The sequence below is a fragment of the Pogoniulus pusillus genome, chromosome 21 (genome assembly GCF_015220805.1).
Source record: "Pogoniulus pusillus isolate bPogPus1 chromosome 21, bPogPus1.pri, whole genome shotgun sequence".
NCBI lineage: Eukaryota > Metazoa > Chordata > Aves > Piciformes > Lybiidae > Pogoniulus > Pogoniulus pusillus.
The window spans coordinates 19,871,130-19,889,500 of record NC_087284.1 but is presented as its reverse complement, the minus strand read 5'-3'; the positions used below and the strand labels follow the sequence as shown (position 1 = coordinate 19,889,500).

Sequence of the window (18,371 nt, the reverse complement as noted above, 5' to 3'; positions counted from 1 at the left end):
CTGAGATATATGCAATTATGTCTTACAGGTATATGGTCTAGCAGAAGATGTATGTTAACAAAGGTTGTAAGTTAATCACGTGCCTTAAATTGTCACTCTTTTGGAGTACTGTTGTTTGGAGATTTTTGTGTGAACTTTCCAAAAGGTGCCAACCTACTGTATATATTTTTCAAGAAGTCAGGTTGTTCTGTTAATGTACCTTTATAGAAGCATTTTAATAGTCTATCATCATGAGAAATTTGGTAATAAATTGTATCACTTTGGTGGAATCACACTGCTTTGGCAACTGATTTAGAGAATAATTTATCTAGTGCTGTCCATGCAAGACTTCTGTGAAGTTGGCATTTCTGTTCCCAAACTGAAAAAGACACTAGTATCTTCCTGATAATTCTTATCATTTATAAACCACAAATCATTAAGAGCTTCAGCAGAAGTCGTAGATCTCCTGAGTCCCTGACAACTGTGATTCTTCTTGTATAGTTCTAGTCCTCCTGCAGTCAATGACAGAATTCCTATTGACTTAGAGAGTATTTCCATCCTTAGAAGGGTGAATACTTTTTCAGGATACATATGTAGACTTTGCCATTGCAACCACACTACAATATAAACTTTAGATACACAGTTATGTGTAGCATGTCCTTATAATTCTTTTGATGCAAAGATTCAGGCTTCAAAAAGCATTGCTACAGTTCAGCCCCCACACACAAGCTAAACATAGACAATGGAGAAATGGAACAGGTCTGACAACTCCAGTAGCTCTTGACAGCCAGACTCCTCAGAACAGGAATCCTGAGTTACAGCTCTGCTGTGTAGAGGCAGTAAGTCTCAAAAACTCCAGGAGGAATGGTTGTAAAGTTGTTGTAAGAAACCTGTAACTATGCTGGACTGAGGAATGATGTCAGTATCAAGAGAAGACCTATCATAAATGTGTCCAGAGAGAACTGAATGTATTGTTGATGGAGAAGAATAAAAGCCAGAGATGAATGGAAGCCTAAAGAGAAACTTGTCATAGATGAGATAAGGAAGTACTGCAACAGCAAATGACAAGATGAACATGCATATAAATTAAAGTTGAAAACATTCTGAAATGATGTGTGCAGCACCTCATGTTCTTTACCTATAGTAGTACTGAAAGATAGTTACAGGTTCAATTAGCTTGAGCAGCTGGCACCATCTCAGCAATTTAACCACACTCCTACTGAAGCTCCCCTTTCTATACCAACAGAGTCCTTCAAAACCATCTGGAACCAGGTGATACAATCAAAGTCCTGACCAACAAAGTGATGAGCTAACCAATGGTGATACGAGGAAAGAATTCAAATGTTTAAACTAAAGACTGTCAGAGAGACCCTCCAGGATAACATGGAAGATGCACAAGGGGGAGCCAAACAATGTCAATCATTCATGGGAACTAAACAAGATGGCCTTTTCCAAGAAAAGTGATGAATATGTAAACAAAACATGGCTAAATTAACTAACCCCTCACCAGATGATATGCACATGAGGTGTGCATCCAGCAGTGCATTAAAGACTGCTTGCTTTTTAGTACTGTGCTGGTGTTAAGGAGTTTGATGCCAACATTTGACGGTAGCTTTGGAAAGCCAGATGGAACTTTGCTTTTCAATCTCAAGAGATCCATTCAGCCAGCACCCAGGGTTTCTTGGGGAAAGTCTCTGATACCTGTATTGAAGAGCTTGGAACAAGTCCCCTGGGAAAGGTTAAAAGTGTTGTTGAGAAAAATTAAAGGGCCTGCCTGTCTGTAAAGTGCAATGAAAGCCACATGGGGTTGGGCTATAAAGGGACCTAAGGGGAAGGGTTCAAGTCCCCAGAGGCTGTGGGTTGGAGTCATAGAATCATAGAATTGACCAGGTTGGAAGAGACCTCCAAGATCATCCAGTCCAACCTATTACACTTCTACATCAACCTCACTGTATTTCACCCCAAAGTCAGATTCAACTAGCCCCCTTCATAACATTTACCCAGCCCTGTCCAATCAAGCCCTAGGCCCAACCTAGACCATGACACTAAGTGCCTCATCCAGTCTTTTTTTGAACACCTAGAAAGAGTTTGAGTCACCAAAGATTTTGGATTATAGTCCCACAACTGCAGCCACCCAGCATCTCGTTATTGTAAGTATCTTGGCTGTGTATTTTGTTTTGTGTTACTGTATCATTTCAGTAAGGTTGTACTGCTTTAATATGAGTTCTGGAAAATCTCAGGATGGAGGGATTTTGAAAGCTGGTCCTTTGATTTGTGTATTAGGACACTGTAAAGATTAGGGGGGATTCCCATTGGCTCATAAGAAATCGACTGAATACTACAATAAGTGGTAGGAAGATCAAGTGAAACAAAAGAAAATGCCTTAAAGTATAACAATATATTACAAATTTACAACTTATATTGTTTGGTCAAAGGGTGAGAGGAAGTATCATATACGGATTTGGTCATTCCTCCCTCTCCCCTGCTCATTTTCTTGTTCACCTTCCACCCACTGCAGACGAGCTCTACGCCTTTCATTCTGCACCACCTGTTTCTCCAATGTTGTGATGGTTTGGGTATTCCCCACCCCCACACACACTTTGGAAATCACCCAGACTAGACTCAGCCAGCTCTGGAAATACAAATGAAGCTTATTATTTACAGCTAGCACAATGTACAAGCAGATATTTACAGTATATACAGATATAGACAGAAATAGACAAGGTAAAAGGTAATACAGAAACACAACAGCCCTCCCAGAAACCTGAGTCCCCAGGACAGGCTCCCAACTACCCTTCCACCTTCTCCCACCCCTCTCAACCTTACCCCAGTCCCAAGGAAGAATGGAGGTTCAGCCAGGGGGTTAGGAAGCAAAGTGGATTAATCAGAGAGACAGCAGAGAGGCTAGAGAGAAATGCAGCCCAGAGCTCCCAAGCAGAAGTGCCTTATCTATGGTTGGATTCTTGTTCTTACAGAATCGTAGAATCACAAAATCAACCAGGTTGGAAGAGACATCCAAGATCATTCATTCTAACCTATCACCTCTCAACAAGCCTATGAGTGAAGTAGACATCACCATTGTTTTCTTTCACTGGCTGTAATCTAGTTCTTCTCACCAAAACGTTCTAGCTAGCTTCAAATTAGCACAAATGTCACTTGTACAAAGGCTTCAGAGATGATCTTCCAGGCTAGCAAAACTGACTGGGTTTTGGGATGCCTTTTTTCAAACTCAGAAGAGGTCCTGTCAGATTTATTGACTTAAATTCCATGCCATGCAACAGAACAAGGGGAGACAGTCTCAAGTTGTGCTGGGGGAAGTATAGGCTGGATGTTAGGAGGAAGTTGTTGGCAGAGAGAGTGATTGGCATTGGAATGGGCTGCCCAGGGAGGTGGTGGAGTCACCATCCCTGGAGGTGTTCAAGAAAAGCCTGGCTGAGGCACTTAGTGCCATGGTCTGGTTGAGTGGCTAGGGCTGGGTGCTAGGTTGGACTGGCTGATCTTGGAGGTCTCTTCCAACCTGGTTGATTCTATGATTCTATGGTTCTATGATATGGAAGATTAAGCTCCTGCCTCTATGCCATCTGGCATTTTTTCTTCTTAAATGTTGTGCCACTGATGACTTCCCAGTGTTACAACCTACCTAATCCTTCTGAAATTCATCTTCTACCTCAAAAGATTCAGCAGCACTTTCTAGTTTAGTATCATCACCAAACTTGCTAATGATTCATTTGACCTCTGTATCCAGCTCATTGATAAAAATATTGAACTAGCCCTATAACTGAGCCACCTGCAGCTGCATTTATTACAACACTCTGAGCTCTGACCTTCAGCCTTTTCTTCACCTAGCACACATCCTAGTTCTGTGCAAGAGAAACCACAGCTGCTGTCTCCTGTTTAACTTCACATGACAGCCACGCCAGGCTTCTATAAATCCTGCTGCCATCTCACTTGAAAGTACTAAGTTCACCTGAGCTAACTTGAGGAATTAATGCCACAGACCTTCTGATCAGCTGTGCTTTCATAATGGTGGTAACAGTTGAAGGTGATTTCACTTTAAAAAATGAGTTGTTGGGACACAAGTAATAGAGCAGTGTTTTACAGCAGTTACAAACTCATGGGGTCTTCAGAGAGGTGGTGGTGTAGTGGCTTTCTAGATGATGCAAAAGACAGGGAATGTGAAAGGAGGAATGTTCTGGAGTTACACATGATGGCCCAGTTTGGACAATGCTTTACCCTGTAAATAACTTTGCATCTCTTTTAGTTTAAGCAGAAACAAGGTTATCAGATGGTCAGAAGTGATGTGTGGAAGGTTATCAGATGGTCAGAAGTGAAGTGTGGAAGAAGCTTCAAATTCCACAAACTGCTTTACCAAAAGTAGGGTTTCAAAGCTAGTTGGGTTATTTCTATTGGTTTAATCTTTTGTTACATTTGCAGTTGTGCTAGTTTGAAGCTAGCTAGAATGTTTTGGTGAGAAGAACAGGCTGCGAAAGAGAAACAAGGGTGGTGTCTACTTCACTCATAGGCTTGCTGAGCGGCATAAGAACAAGAATCCAAACATAGATAAGGCACTCCTGCTTGGGAGCTCTGGGCTGCATTTCTCTCCCTAATTTCTCTCTCTGATTAATCCACTTTACTTCCTGACCCCCTGGATGAACCTCCACTCTTCCTTGGGACTGGGGTAAGGTTGAGAGGGGTAGGAGAAGGTGGAAGGGTGGTTGGGAGCCCCTCCTGGGGACTCAGGTTTCTGGGAGGGCTGTTGTGCTTCTGTATTACCTTTTGCCTTGTATCTTTCTGTATATACTGCAAATATCTGCTTGTACATTGTGCTAGCTGTAAATATAAGCTTCATTCAAATTTCCAGCTGGCTGAGTCTAGCCTGGGTGATTTCCAAAGTGAGGATGGGGGGCAGGGAACACCCAAACCATCACAGCAGTGCATTTGATCTTCTCCATTGTTTTCACTAGAGGTGAACTAATCTAAGCTTAAAACTTAAGAATAGTAGAATAATTCCTATGTGAGATTTTATATTCAGTTCTTCAACTTATATTCAACAATTTCAGACTTCCCAAATAAATATGGGGAAAGTGCCTGGTCTAGCATCTCTGTAGTATGGAAAAGAGAGTAGTAAACACAACCCCCTGCTCTCTGTAGGAGGCATTTGTAGCTGATTTTACAGAGTGATCCACCAAGTGTTATCAACACGGGAAGAAACTTTGCAGGCCTGTTACTGAATTCAGCATTGTGCTTTCAGAAAGTGTGCATGTGTGTGCATAAGGAATCCTGAAAGCCAGGCTAGGTGTATTCATGACTGAAAATAGAAGAAAAGTCTGGGAAAGAAGGGTTAGCTTAGTACTGACAAGATGTAAGTATCTAAGAATGGGGGGGGGGGGGGGAAGTAGGCAAAGTATGTGATGTGAATGTTCCAAACAGAAAAAAGATGAAGACTGAACTGGGCAAAGTTGATCTCAAAGGAAGATAAGGTAGATAGGTACAAAAGACACCTATGTCACCCAATAACCAAAGCTGAATTCCTACCCACACATGCATATTTCCAAAGCCTCACCCTAGAGGGTGAGGATTTCTTATGTTTATCTTTTCCAGCCTTTAATGATTCTAAAAATGCTTTGAAATGGGCTCCTCCAAGGCTCCTGACTTCTGCATTTACACTTTTACATTATCAGTTAGCTGCTCCTGTATGGATGGTCCAATCTCTTATCTCTGCATCTTCCCTTCATGAACTGCATGATTTCCTGTGTCACATTCTGCTCTGTGTCTCACAGACTGAGTTTATTCTAACAAATAATACCTTGTGAAATGTCTCAAATGTCTTTTGGACCAGATGACCTTAGAGGTCTTTTCTAACCTTTGTAATTCTGTGACTTCCTGGTTGCAATTGATGATGCCAGTGGTCTTTTCCAACCTTAATAATTCTTTGATGCTGTGATTTTGTGCAGGTGGATGGATAACTTGTGGGGCAGGTAAACTGCCAGTAAGCATGCCTTGGCCACAAACCAGTCCTTTCATGTTCTCTAAAGGAACAACATTGACTTCTGTCTAGTATCTACGGCTCTGGGAAAGTCAGGCATCTTAGCTTAGCCAGCTAATTTTGTATCTTATAGAATCAACCAATTTGGAAGAGACCTCCAAGCTCAGCCAGTCCAACCTAGCACCCAGCCCTAGCCAGTCAACCAGACCATGGCACTAAGTGCCTCAGCCAGGCTTTTCTTGAAGCCTGGGTTAGGAACTGGCTGGAGGGCCGGACCCAGAGAGTGGTGGTGAATGGTGCCACATCCAGCTGGCAGCTGTCACTAGTGGTGTCCCTCAGGGATCTGTGCTGGGCCCCATCCTCTTTAACATCTTCATAGATTATCTGGATGAGGGCATCGAGTCAGTCATCAGCAAGTTTGCAGATGACACTAAGCTGGGGGCAGATGTGACTGAGTTGGAGGGCAGAAGGGCTCTGCAGCGGGACCTTGACCGCCTGGACAGATGAGCAGAGGCCAATGGGATGGCATTCAATAGCTCCAAGTGCTGGTGCTGCACTTTGGCCACAGCAACCCCATGCAGAGATACAGGCTGGGGTCGGAGTGGCTGGAGAGCAGCCAAACAGAGAGGGATCTGGGGGTACTGATTGATACCCGCCTGAACATGAGCCAGCAGTGTGCCCAGGTGGCCCAGAGAGCCAGTGGCATCCTGGCCTGCATCAGGAATGGTGTGGCCAGCAGGAGCAGGGAGGTCATTCTGCCCCTGTACTCTGCACTGGTCAGACCACACCTCGAGTACTGCGTTCAGTTCTGGGCCCCTCAGTTTAGGAGGGACACTGAGATGCTTGAGCATGTCCAGAGAAGGGCAACGAGGCTGGGGAGAGGCCTTGAGCACAAGCCCTATGAGGAGAGGCTGAGGGAGCTGGGATTGTTTAGCCTGGAGAAGAGGAGGCTCAGGGGTGACCTCATTGCTGTCTACAACTACCTGAGGGGTGGTTGTGGCCAGGGGGAGGTTGCTCTCTTCTCTCAGGTGGCCAGCACCAGAACAAGAGGACACAGCCTCAGGCTGTGCCAGGGGAGATTTAGGCTGGAGGTGAGGAGAAAGTTCTTCCCTGAGAGAGTCATTGGACACTGGAATGGGCTGCCCGGGGAGGTGGTGGAGTCGTCGTCCCTGGGGCAGTTCAAGGCAAGGTTGGATGTGGCACTTGGTGCCATGGTCTGGCCTTGAGCTCTGTGGTAAAGGGTTGGACTTGATGATCTGTGAGGTCTCTTCCAACCTTGGTGATACTGTGATACTGTGATACTGTGATACCTCCAGGGACGGTGCCTCCACCACCTCCCTGGGCAGCTCATTCCAATGCCAATCACTCTCTCTGCCAACAACTTCCTCCTAACATCCAGCCTAGACCTCCCCTACCACAACTTGAGACTGTGTCCCCTTGTTCTATTGCTGCTTTCACCACTAGAGGCCATTATTGCTTTGTCTGACTGATTTTCAGTTCCTTTCCTGATCTTTCAACAAAGCAAATGCAAAGAGGTTTTGGTGCAGGTCCTTGCAATCAAAGCAGTAACTGCACACCTTTTGGTAACCTGTGTTTTGGCACCTGTGTACAGGACAGACTGAGGGAGTTGGGGCTGTTCAGTCTGGAGAAGAGGAGGCTCCCAGGTGACCTTCTTGTGGCCTTCCAGTATCTGAAGGGAGCCTACAGAAAAGCTGGGGAAGGACTTTTTAGGAAATTAGGAAGTGACAGGACTAGGGGGAATGGAATGAAGGTGGAGGTGAGGAGATTCAGACTGGCTGTGAGGAGGAAGTTGTTCACCATAAGAGTGGTGAGAGCCTGGAATGGGTTGCCCAGGGAGGTGGTTGAGGCCCCATCCCTGGAGGTGTTTAAGGCCAGGCTGGATGGGGCTCTGTGCAGCCTGATGTAGGCTAGGGTGTCCCTGGCAGTCTCTCTCCAGCTTTCTTGTAAGCCCTCTTCAGGTACTGGAAGGCCCTATAAGCTCTCCCTGGAGCTTTCTCTGCTCTAGGCTGTCCAACCCCAACTCTGTCAGCCTGTCTTCATAGGAGAGGTGTTTCAGCCTTCCGATCATTTCTGTGGCCCTCTTCTTGACCTTCTTGTGTTGAGGGCCCCAGAGGTGTCACAGTATCACAGTATCACAGTATCACCAAGGTTGGAAGAGACCTCACAGTCATGTATGTGTGCTTCCCTGACCTTACTCTTCCTGATGGCAGTGTGCAGTACTTTGCAGCTTTGTCATGAACGTGAGGGTTTAAATGAAGAAACGCTCTCTGCCCGGGGGACTCACAGTTAATTACTGCAGAATCCCAGGGTGGCTCCAAAATAGAAAGCAGGGGACCAGCATGTGACTTCTTTCTGCTTTTCCAGCAAGGGTTCTTTTAGAAACAAACAGCAGCTGCAGATAAAAATAGAAGGTGATAAGCAGCAAAAGTCTTCAGTTAAAGGCAGAAGTCCCTCTCTACGATGGCAAAGAGTCCAGAGCAACAATGAAGTCTCTCCGCTTCATTAGCGCTGAAGTATTCGTGTCAAACGCGGAGTTAGCCAGGAAGAGGCTTGGTGGTGTTGCACATAATCTTTTTCCTCTCCTTTTTAAAGCCAGCTATTTACTAGAGCAAGGGGAAGTGATTCACGACTTGGTAGCGAACTGGCCCCTCATTGACTTTAACATGAGAAAACTTCTGGGAACTACTGCGGACTATCAGGAAGACCTGAGCCACAGAACATGCTTAGTGTGCTTGGAAAGCTGCCTGACAGGGCTGAGGGACTACGTGCTGAACCGGTCTTCTCTCTACATGAAAAGGTTGAAAGTGGTCGACCTGACAGGTATAAAAGATGTTGAAGTGCAGTTTTGTGACTGTAAGAAGGCAATGGGCAGGTGGGCCAGGACACAAATGCTCTCTAAGATTTGTTTAGACCTACTGGTTTACCTGCAACAAACACGGTGCGATCCAGACGCCTTCGAAATCAACATCGAAGTGCTGACTGACTTGTTTGTTACAGAGCGGAACTACGAGCTGGTAGTGCAGGCTCTGCTGAAGAGATGCCATTGCCCCCTGAAGATCTGCTGTGTGGCATTCAGGTCTGACAACCTGGCTTTGCAGAAGTTCTTCTATATCATAAAGCTGACGGATCCCTCAGCGTTGCGCAAGCTGGAAATAGTCCACAATGTTCGCTTGGAAGTGGAACACTTGGAAATGCTCTTCAACACCATGCACTTCCCTCTGCTGAGCTCCTTGACTTTGCCAGCACGGACAATTAACGTGCGGCGGTTCACAGCCACGGATGAACAGATGCTCTGTAACGTTGCAGAAAAGATGGGCGAGATGATGCAGCTGACTGAGCTGAGCCTACCGTACTCCATACTCACAGGAAGAGTACAGAACCTGCTCAGGTAATTTGGTCATCTTACTGTCAGTCTAACTGCAAAGGAAAGAACAAACCTTTGTGCCATCGACTAGCTGAGGATCGCTGAGAACAAGGGAAGTGAGTGCATCTCAGTTGTGCTAGCTTGGAGCAGGGTAGGATGTTTTGGTGAGAAGAAGTAGATTACAGGCTGTGAAAGGAAAACAGTGGTGATGTCTGCTTCACTCACAGTCTTGCTAAGGAGTGTGGGAAGAAGAAATGAAAACATTAGATAACACCCTTGCCATTTTTCTCTCACTCTTGCTCGGGCTGCTGGCTGAGCAACATCTTACTCTCTAACCTCACCTTCCATTTGGACTAACCCCCTTTGCTTCTTAACCTCTGGCTGACCCCCAATTCTTCCTTGGGACTGGGGTAAGGTTGAGAGGGGCAGGGGGAAGGTGAAGGGGTGGTTGAGAAGCCCCTCCTGGGGACTCAGGTTTCTGGGAGGGCTGTTGTATTTCTGTGTTGCATTTTACCTTGTATATTTCTGTCTATAACTGTATACACTGTAAATATCTGCTTGTATCTTGTGCCAGCTGTAAATATAAGCTTCATTCGTATTTCCAGAGCTGGCTGAGTCTAGTCTGGGTGATTTCTAAAGTGGAGGGGGGGGCAGGGAACACCCAAACCATCACATCAGTGTCTGTGGGAGAAAGATAGGAAAGAGTATTTGTTGGGTAGGAAGCCAATGCCTATCTAATACACTTAGAACTGACTGTCCTTATCAGTCTTCCAGAGCCTAGCTGATGAGTATGATGAGAGAATACTTCTGTGTACCAGATAAGAACAAGGCACACCCAGATGCTTGTGATTTGCCACATTCCTGAGTTTATATCTCAGTCAGTTTGGGCTGACCTTTAGTTCAAGACTTGAGTCAAATTCCAAGTAAGTTTCAGAGTCTTTATGGGATTTTTTTTGCCCTCTGAAAACCAGGCAATAAATAAACATGATCCCACAGCTACTGTATTTTCAGGTGGGCAGGGGTAGAGTAGACTTTGATTTGAGACATTGATTCCAGTTGTTTGCTTCGTCTGCAGATCTCAAGGCGAGATCTGATGCTTTGATGTACTACAAAGTAAGTTTAAATATGAATATTCATGCTGAATTCCTGGGGCAAAAAAAGTCAGTTCTCAAAAAGATAACAAGGTGAACAGTGTTCATTTGAACAAAAATTAGCTGTATGTGTGCTTTTCAGAGCTTCTAACAAAAAAAGGCAAACAAAGCTCTAAAATTCCACCTGTACTGTTTAGTTAGGAAGTTTAGAAAGCTCAGTTAGAAACTTCCCTCTTGCACTGTGTTAGCAAGATTCAGAAGCTGTGAGTGGCACACTGTTTATGTTGATAGAAATGAGTTATAGTTTTCTAACCTGGATCCAGCTGAGGTCCGTGGCAGTAGTCTCACTAAAATTAAATATGTGTATGCCTTGATTTTCGTCTATCAAAATTGTTTTATATTCAGGTAGAATATTTGCTTATCATCTTGGGTACACTTCTTTCAACCCTCTTTTTCAACATCAGGTCTTTTTGCAGCTTCAGAACAGTGCAACAGATAATCCTCTAGGGCATCTCAAAACCATAGTGGAAACAAAGCTAGAAACAAAAGGAGAAGTATTGTTAGAATAGGCATCAGCTTTCATCTTGCAACGAATCCTCCTTAATGGAAATGGTCTAAATCTCTGGAATGGTGACAGCTCCCTACAAGGAGCAGCCACCAATGCTTTTGTACCAATAATGTTCTACTTTTAATTCATCAATCAGTGCAGCTGGTTACAAAATAAATGCATAGGTTGTTATGAATTAATCCCTATTAAAACAGCACAACGCCAGCCAAAGTAGGAGGTAAATCATGGAACTGATTTCAGAAGGAAAATATACTTGTGATTGTTGGCACAATTTTCTGCTTCTCAAAGGAGATTAGAAAAAGAAATGAATGCTGCTGATAGCTGTATTCATAATGTGGACAGCTGTAGGAAATGTTGGGGATGTAGCTTTGTAATGGTTTATGCCTGAAAACCTTTTTTCTGTTTAATTCTGCAGCCCACTGAAAACTCCACTGAAGATGCTGGATGTTTCTAACTGTTCACTGAACCTTGCTGATATGGACTATTTAGCCAGCAGTTTCCATGCTTATCACTTAGAAGCCCTGGACCTGAGTGGTCATGATTTATGTGACATTTACCCATCAAAATTCCTTAAGCTTCTCAGACATTCCTCTTCGGTCCTCAGGAGTCTTACCCTGGAGGACTGCAACATCCAAGACACCCATGTCAACATGCTGATTTTAGGTTTAAGCCCTTGTCAGAAACTACAGGAATTGAAGTTTCTTGGAAACCCTTTGTCATCCCAAGCACTTAAACACCTTTTCACGTTTCTCTGTGAGCTACCACTGCTGAAAACTGTGGAGTTTCCAGTTCCACGGGACTGCTACCCTGTTGGCATCACCTACCCAATTGATGATGCCAGTCTCTGCATATATGATCACCAAAAATATGAACGTGTAGCAGAGGAGCTTAAACTCATTTTACTGCAAGCAAATAGAGAGGATGTGAAGGCTTCAACTCCACTCTTCGGCAGTTATGACGCAGCTCTTCAGGAGACGAACAATGAACTGGGAGCTTATTTGATCAAATCCTTCAAAGAGACTTTAGAAAAGTTCACTACCTCCCTTAAAATGAGTTAAATGTGTAACACAGTGGTGATGAGATCCTCTGTCAAATCAGAAGTTAGTTAAGTCTCTTCCAGAACTGAACCCTCATTAATCAGTTCTGAGTTTTCTTTAATTTCTTGACTGAATTGACTTCTGCTTGAGTAGTTTCTGATCATCTGAGGTACTTTAACTGTGCCATGTCTATTACATGTGCCTTATGTAAGCACTTTGACTTCATTATTGTGTCCCCAGCGTGCCTCTGGGCAGCAGGTTGATAGCCCTTACTAGTCCTGCATTGCTTCCACACTGGTGTGTCCTCCCACACCTTGCCACACGGAAGCCTGATGACTTTATCTCCCTCCCCCCTCACATCCTGTTTAGAGCCCTGTCGACTAGCCCTGCAATCTCCTCCACAAAACCCTCTTCCCCCTTTGAGAGAGGTGTCTCCTGTTTGGTGTCAGTAACCCTGGCGCTGTATGGATCATGTTATTGTCAAAGAACCCAAATGTATAGTGGTGACACCATCCACAGACTCATGTACAGCTGAATGCCAGAATATTTAAATGCTTTATGAAGGTTGCTTATGCAGCTATTACCTCTGCTTGCTCCTTGCCTAATGTCAGTCCTGGTTCACTTCTGTAGAATCATAGAAGGTTGGAAATGACCTCTGAGATCATCAGTCTGAGTTGCAATAGTCAACCCTGCCATGCCTACTAAACCACTCCTTCTGCTTCCCACAAACTCCTGCCTGTCTTCCTTTTTCAGTCTTACATATTGTTGGGGGGGGTGTGGTGTGTTAATTATGAATTATATATTATTAATAAAGTTATTATTTTTCGCTTATGAATACCCCCCCAAAAATTCTTAACTTTACAGGGTATTTATCCTCAGCGGTGCGAATATATTACAGAATATATACAGTACATAGGGCAGTACCAAGCAATTTCAAACAACGAAATACAAGCTGTAAGGCTTTGGACTCTTGCGGTGCAATATGCCGCTTGTCCGCTAGGGGGAGACTCAAGAGGCTGCTGTCTGCTAAAGCAGAAGGCACAATCGCAGTTACAGAACAGAACCCAAGCAAAGACCTTGACTTGTAGAGAGGCTTTTTACAGTAGTGACTCACAAACTCCAGATTTCTGGGGCTGCATTATAGGTCCAGACAGTAGCCAAAACACCTGGAGGGGTTGCTGCCAGTGATATGGTAACTGCTGGAGGCTTTTGGAGTATCCCCAGAGCTCTGGCAGGGTGCTGGAGCTTGCATGGTCTCTGACCTGATTTTGGTCCCCTCTCAGGCAGATGGTATTCTTTCCAGGGTGTAATGGGTTAACCCTCCTGGGGGAGTGGTCTTGACTCTGACCCCAGGTCCTCCTGAATCCTCCCTAGGAGTGAGTCTGAACCTTATTCCAGGTGCAGTGGTTAGCTCACTCCCACTTAGTCTCTAGCCCCCTATAAAAACAGAGGAACTTCCTCTCTTCAGTTCTCTTGCCTTGCTTCATTGCCTGCCAGCACCATCCTTTTGTTCCTGCTGCTCTTTGTTTTACCACGTGGCCATCCTCCCACAAGGTAGGCAAGCCCATTGCCATCAATCTGGTTGTATATCTATATATATATATCTTGTTTTTCCTTCCCTGTACTTTTTGGTAACTCCCTTACCTCAAATACTTTTTACTTATTGTTATAGGTTTGTTGGACTTCTTTAACTTCTGAATTTAAGACTATTTATTCAGGTATGTTTTACCTTTTCCTTTCTACACCTAACTCCCCTTTTTTTTTCTGAACAAAAAGGGGAGGAGGGGAGAAGGCATCCTATAACTGTATTGGTTCTGTTAGATATATTGTGAGTCTCTGGAAAGCTTAAACTCGAACCTAGAAACAGGGCACCCACTAAAACTAATAACCTAGGTTTATGTTTTATCTTTCACACAGATACTGTCTGTCACCTGTTAGGGGCAGCAAACTTTGTAGGGGTTTTGTTATCTAGATTATAGCCATAAAGCTCTCTGTAGTTCCTCCTCCATACAGCTGCAGTTTTCTTTGTGTCTTTTTCTGCCTTTGGCTTTCAAAAACGTGGTGATTTGTGTGCTGTGTGTTATTTCTCTTTATGTCCTTGACTAATGATTTGTGAAAGTAGTGTTTGCAGGGAAATCTGAATGTGGTTTTAGTGCAGAGGTTCAGAACGTGCCTGGGTTTCCCATTGCTTCATTTTGACTCTATACAGAATTGAGAACTTATACTGAGGAAGGCTCAGAACATGCCTGAGTTTCCCAGTGCTTCATTTTGAATCTGTACAGAATTGAGAGCTTATACTGAGGAAGACTTTAGGCATAGTTCTGAGGCTGATGTGTGCTTTTCTGGCCAGCTACCTATTTTGAATGTCATGAATGGCAAAGTCATTATTCACTTTTTAGACTGACACGCACCCACCACTTTTGAGGTTCTAAGTACTTGTGATGGTTTGGGTGTTATCTGCCCTCCCTCCCCCCTACCCCCCCCCCCCCCCCAAATGAAGTCATTCAGACTAGACTCAGCCAGATGGAAATTAAGGAATGAAGCTTTATATTTACAGCTTTACAATATATGCAGCTATATACAGAAATACACAAGTTAAAAAGTAATACAGCAACACAACAGCCCTCCCAATCAGAGTCCCCAGGAGGGGCTCCCAACCACCCTTCCACCTTCTGTCCACCCTTTTAACTTATCCCAGAGTGTACCTTAGTGCAAGCTGAGTTTGGAGGATCAGCAGTGGGGGTTAGAAAGCAGAAGGATTAGTTACACAGAAAGCAGCCCAGGGAGAAAGTGCCAGCTCCCAGAGACACACACTGACTGTCTGATCTATGTTTGTGTTCTTGTTTTTATATACATCTCAGCAAGCCTATGAGTGAAGCAGACATCACCATTGCTTCCTTTTCACAGCCTATAATCTAACTCTTCTCATTAAATTGTGTGCCTCAAACTAGCACAATATTCCAGACTTTAAGATATCTGCCTGTGATGGTTTGGGTGTTACCTGTCGCCGTCCACACACTTTGGAAATCACCCAGACTAGACTCAGCTGGCTCTGGAAACTTGAATGAAGCTTATATTTACAGTTAGCACAATGTACAAGCAGATATTTACAGTATATACACTTATAGACAGCAATATACAAGGTAAAAGGTAATACAGAAACACAGCAGCCCTCCCAGAAACCTGAGTCCCCAGGACGGGCTCCCAACTGCCCTTCCACCTTCTCCCGCCCCTCTCAACCTCACCCTAGTCCCAGGGAGGAATGAAGGTTCATCCAGGGGGTTAGGATGCAAAGTGGATTAATCAGAGGAATGGCAGAGAGGCTAGAGAGAAAAAAATGCAGCTTGGAGCTCCCCAGCAGAAGTGCCTTATCTATGCCTGGACTCTTGTTCTTGTATCCCTCATTAAGCCTATGAGCGAAGTAGACATCATTCTGTTTTCCTTTCCACAGCCTGTAATCTAGTTCTTCTCACCAAAACATTCTAGCTAGCTTCAAACTAGCACACTGCCTCATGTTGTTTTCTAGTTACGAGACCAGAAGTGTCACAGTAAAGATTTCTATCTGTGGAATAGAGCAACAGAAACTGTGGAGCAATCTTTGAAGTCGACAGGTATTTATCAAGTGTCTGCTTACAAAACCACCACAGTTTCTCTGTCAGTCAGTGTGCTGTCAGCATCAAACTTGTACTGATTTTACTTCTTTGGAGATCACAACAAAGAGAGCATCAAGAAATGTCTTTGTACTCTGCTAATGAATATTCTTTGAAGTCCCTGGCCTCATATTGTGTAGTGCTGTGCCCCTGCAGAATGCATGTGCCTTTTCTCACCTGAAGTATGAAACTCCTTTAGTAATAGGAATGTTTTTATTAATAAGACAGTTACTGCCCTAATAATTTTTTCCTTCTTGTCATCAGTCCTATCTCAAATTAACATATTTATTTTCTCTGAGGGTTGCCATCTAGAAAAGCATGGCACAAGAATGATGCACTGTGACACTGGTGTATTGTAATTTACATAGACAGCAATGTGTGTCAGGTTGCTTTTTAAAAGCAACACAAAAGTTACTTCAGTTTAAATATTCACCTCTCATCTCATGAGACTGAAGACTTAGGTCTTGCCCTTTGTCCATTTCAGTAATGAAAGATGTTAAAGTGAGGTGGGTGTTGGTCTCTTCTCACTAGTAACAAGTGATAGCACAAGAGGAAATGGCTTCAGGTTTTGCCAGGGGAGGTTCAGGTTGGATATTAGGAAATCTTTCTCTGCTGAAAGAGGCATTGGAACAGGCTGCCAGGGAGGTGGTGGAGTCACCACTACCCCTGGAGGTGTTCAAAAAACGTGTAGATATGGCACTTTGGGACATGGCTTAATGGCCATGGTGGTGTTGAAAATTGGACTTGAGGATCTGAGAGGTCTTTTCCAACCAAAACAGTTCTATGATTTTGAGAATAAATTTAGAAATATAGTACTGTTTCCTTCTCCCTTTTCTTCTCATCTACATCCTTTGTTTCTGCCTACTCAAAGCTTCTTTCTACCACATCCTCAAAAGATCTTAAGTAATTTGTCCTCTTTATTGACATTGCCTCTTTGCAGTTTTAAACAGTTTAAAAGGGCAATGGAATTAAATCTCAGCTTTGCTGTTATACCAGAATAACTACTGGCAGCACAGCAGAACAGTTCAGGCATTAGTTGTGAAGATAACTAATCTGCTGTTTAATTACTAGAAAGAAGGTTGTACAAAGAAGATGCTTACTTTTGGTTCCTGAACACAAGCAGCTATTACAGTCCTGATTCTCCTCTCTGTCTATGACTTCTGAGTTTCAATTCCAGCACCCCAGCAGAAATGTCAGGCTTCAGATTGAAGATAATGTGAGCCTTGAGCACAAGCCCTACGAGGAGAGGCTGAGGGAGCTGGGGGTGTTTAGCCTGGAGGAGAGGAGGCTCAGGGGTGACCTTATTGCTGTCTACAACTACCTGAGGGGAGGTTGTGGCCAGGAGGAGGTTGCTGTCTTCTCTCAGGTGGCCAGCACCAGAACAAGAGGACACAGCCTCAGGCTGTGCCAGGGGAAATTTAGGCTGGAGGTGAGGAGAAAGTTCTTCACTGAGAGAGTCATTGGACACTGGAATGGGCTGCCTGGGGAGGTGGTGGAGTCGCCGTCCCTGGAGCTGTTCAAGGCAGGATTGGACGTGGCACTTGGTGCCATGGTCTAGCCTTGAGCTCTGTGGTAGCAGGTTGGACTTGATGAGCTATGAGGTCTCTTCCAACCTTGGTGATACTGTGATAAAGAGAGGCAAAGCCACAAAGGACCATTCAAGGTAAGCAATGGATACCCCACTGGTGAGGAACTATTGCAGCTGTAACTTGGAATCATTTGAGTGGAACACTGGAAAACACTGTGTTAATGTGCAGCACTTCCATAATTTGAAGGGTGGTGAGGACTGAAAGAACCTTACTGGGTGGGCTCAAGCAAGGTTTAGGATTAAAAAATACAAGAGAGGCTTACATGGCACAGTAGTTGTCACTCTGCAGTCCTATAAGAAAACCAGGTTATTGTTGGATGGTGCAAGGAGCAGAAGATGATGGCAACAACTGTAAGACTCTGTGAGTTACAGAAGGAAAGGTATGGAAACTGTATTGTGTGCTAAGCATTTTGCTGCAAGACTGATGACAGGAGTAAAGTGGGTTAAGTTTCCTGGTGGTAGTAATCAATGTTGTGCAAGGCAATGAAGAAATCCAGAAATTAAGTATTGGGTTTAGTATGATGAATAAGTCCTCGAGAAATCAAGATAGGAGAAAGATCAGCTGAATGGTTAAGTGGTGGGAAAGTCCAAGCCAGGATACTCCAAGTCCCAAAGTATGCTAAGAATGTGCAACCTAGCTCCCTCTGCTAGTCAAGATGCAAGGGTTTCAGGCAGGGAGGGAGGTTGCAAGGTAGAATGGCTATTGACAGGAGAGAGAAAATCACACCTGGTAACTGAAAGAGACATCCAAAGACCAATCCCCTGCTTGGAGAAGGGCCAGTCAGCAGGGTCTGACACAGCCCTTCTGAGGGAGGAGATTCTCTAATCTTTCTGGACAACCTTCTACTGTGCTGTGCTGCTTATGCTAGGAAAAGGTTGTTTGCCAATGTGCAACTCGCCCTTCAAGTGTTATGGCCATTGTCTGGCCAAGAAATGTCAGGCTTTTTAGCCTGGAACAAAAGCAGACTGAGAGAATCTTATCAGTGGATATAAATACCTAAAGGTTGGAGGTCATGATGATAAGGCTGGGTTATTTTCAGTGATGTCCAGTGATAGGACAAGGGGCAAGAGGTGCAAAGTAGAACAC

The 18,371-nt window shown here is 44.3% G+C and overlaps 2 protein-coding genes and 1 long non-coding RNA gene across 4 annotated transcripts in view; 2 read left to right on the top strand and 1 right to left on the bottom strand.

Annotated features, from left to right (window-relative positions):
- Positions 1–8,469: 8,469 nt before the first annotated feature.
- LRRC14B (leucine rich repeat containing 14B) lies at positions 8,470–12,813 on the top strand. The gene is made up of 2 exons (XM_064161166.1): positions 8,470–9,374; positions 11,425–12,813. Exons 1-2 carry the CDS (start codon positions 8,470–8,472, stop codon positions 12,065–12,067), a joined length of 1,548 nt encoding a protein of 515 aa, XP_064017236.1. The 3' UTR covers positions 12,068–12,813.
- The window catches only part of LOC135184934 (serpin B10-like), a 17,060-nt gene continuing 9,505 nt past the window's right edge, over positions 10,817–18,371 (bottom strand). Inside the window, exon 8 of the mRNA XM_064161167.1 lies at positions 10,817–10,977. Within this exon, the coding sequence (XP_064017237.1) occupies positions 10,955–10,977 (23 nt within the window). The 3' untranslated portion in view covers positions 10,817–10,954. The remainder of the gene's footprint in view (positions 10,978–18,371) is intronic.
- Positions 13,373–18,371, top strand: part of LOC135184936 (uncharacterized) — a 24,144-nt gene continuing 19,145 nt past the window's right edge. The window contains exon 1 of one of the 2 annotated variants that reach the window (XR_010306271.1): positions 13,373–13,600. This is a non-coding gene — a long non-coding RNA (uncharacterized LOC135184936). The remainder of the gene's footprint in view (positions 13,601–18,371) is intronic. The other variant, XR_010306270.1, reaches the window with a different exon arrangement.

Bases quoted from the DNA above. Each gene is read 5' to 3' on its own strand.
- LRRC14B (XM_064161166.1), top strand. From the start codon at position 8,470: ATGAAGTCTCTCCGCTTCATTAGCGCTGAAGTATTCGTGTCAAACGCG. The intron at 9,375-11,424 runs GTAATTTGGTCA...TTAATTCTGCAG, and splicing joins AGAGTACAGAACCTGCTCAG to CCCACTGAAAACTCCACTGA.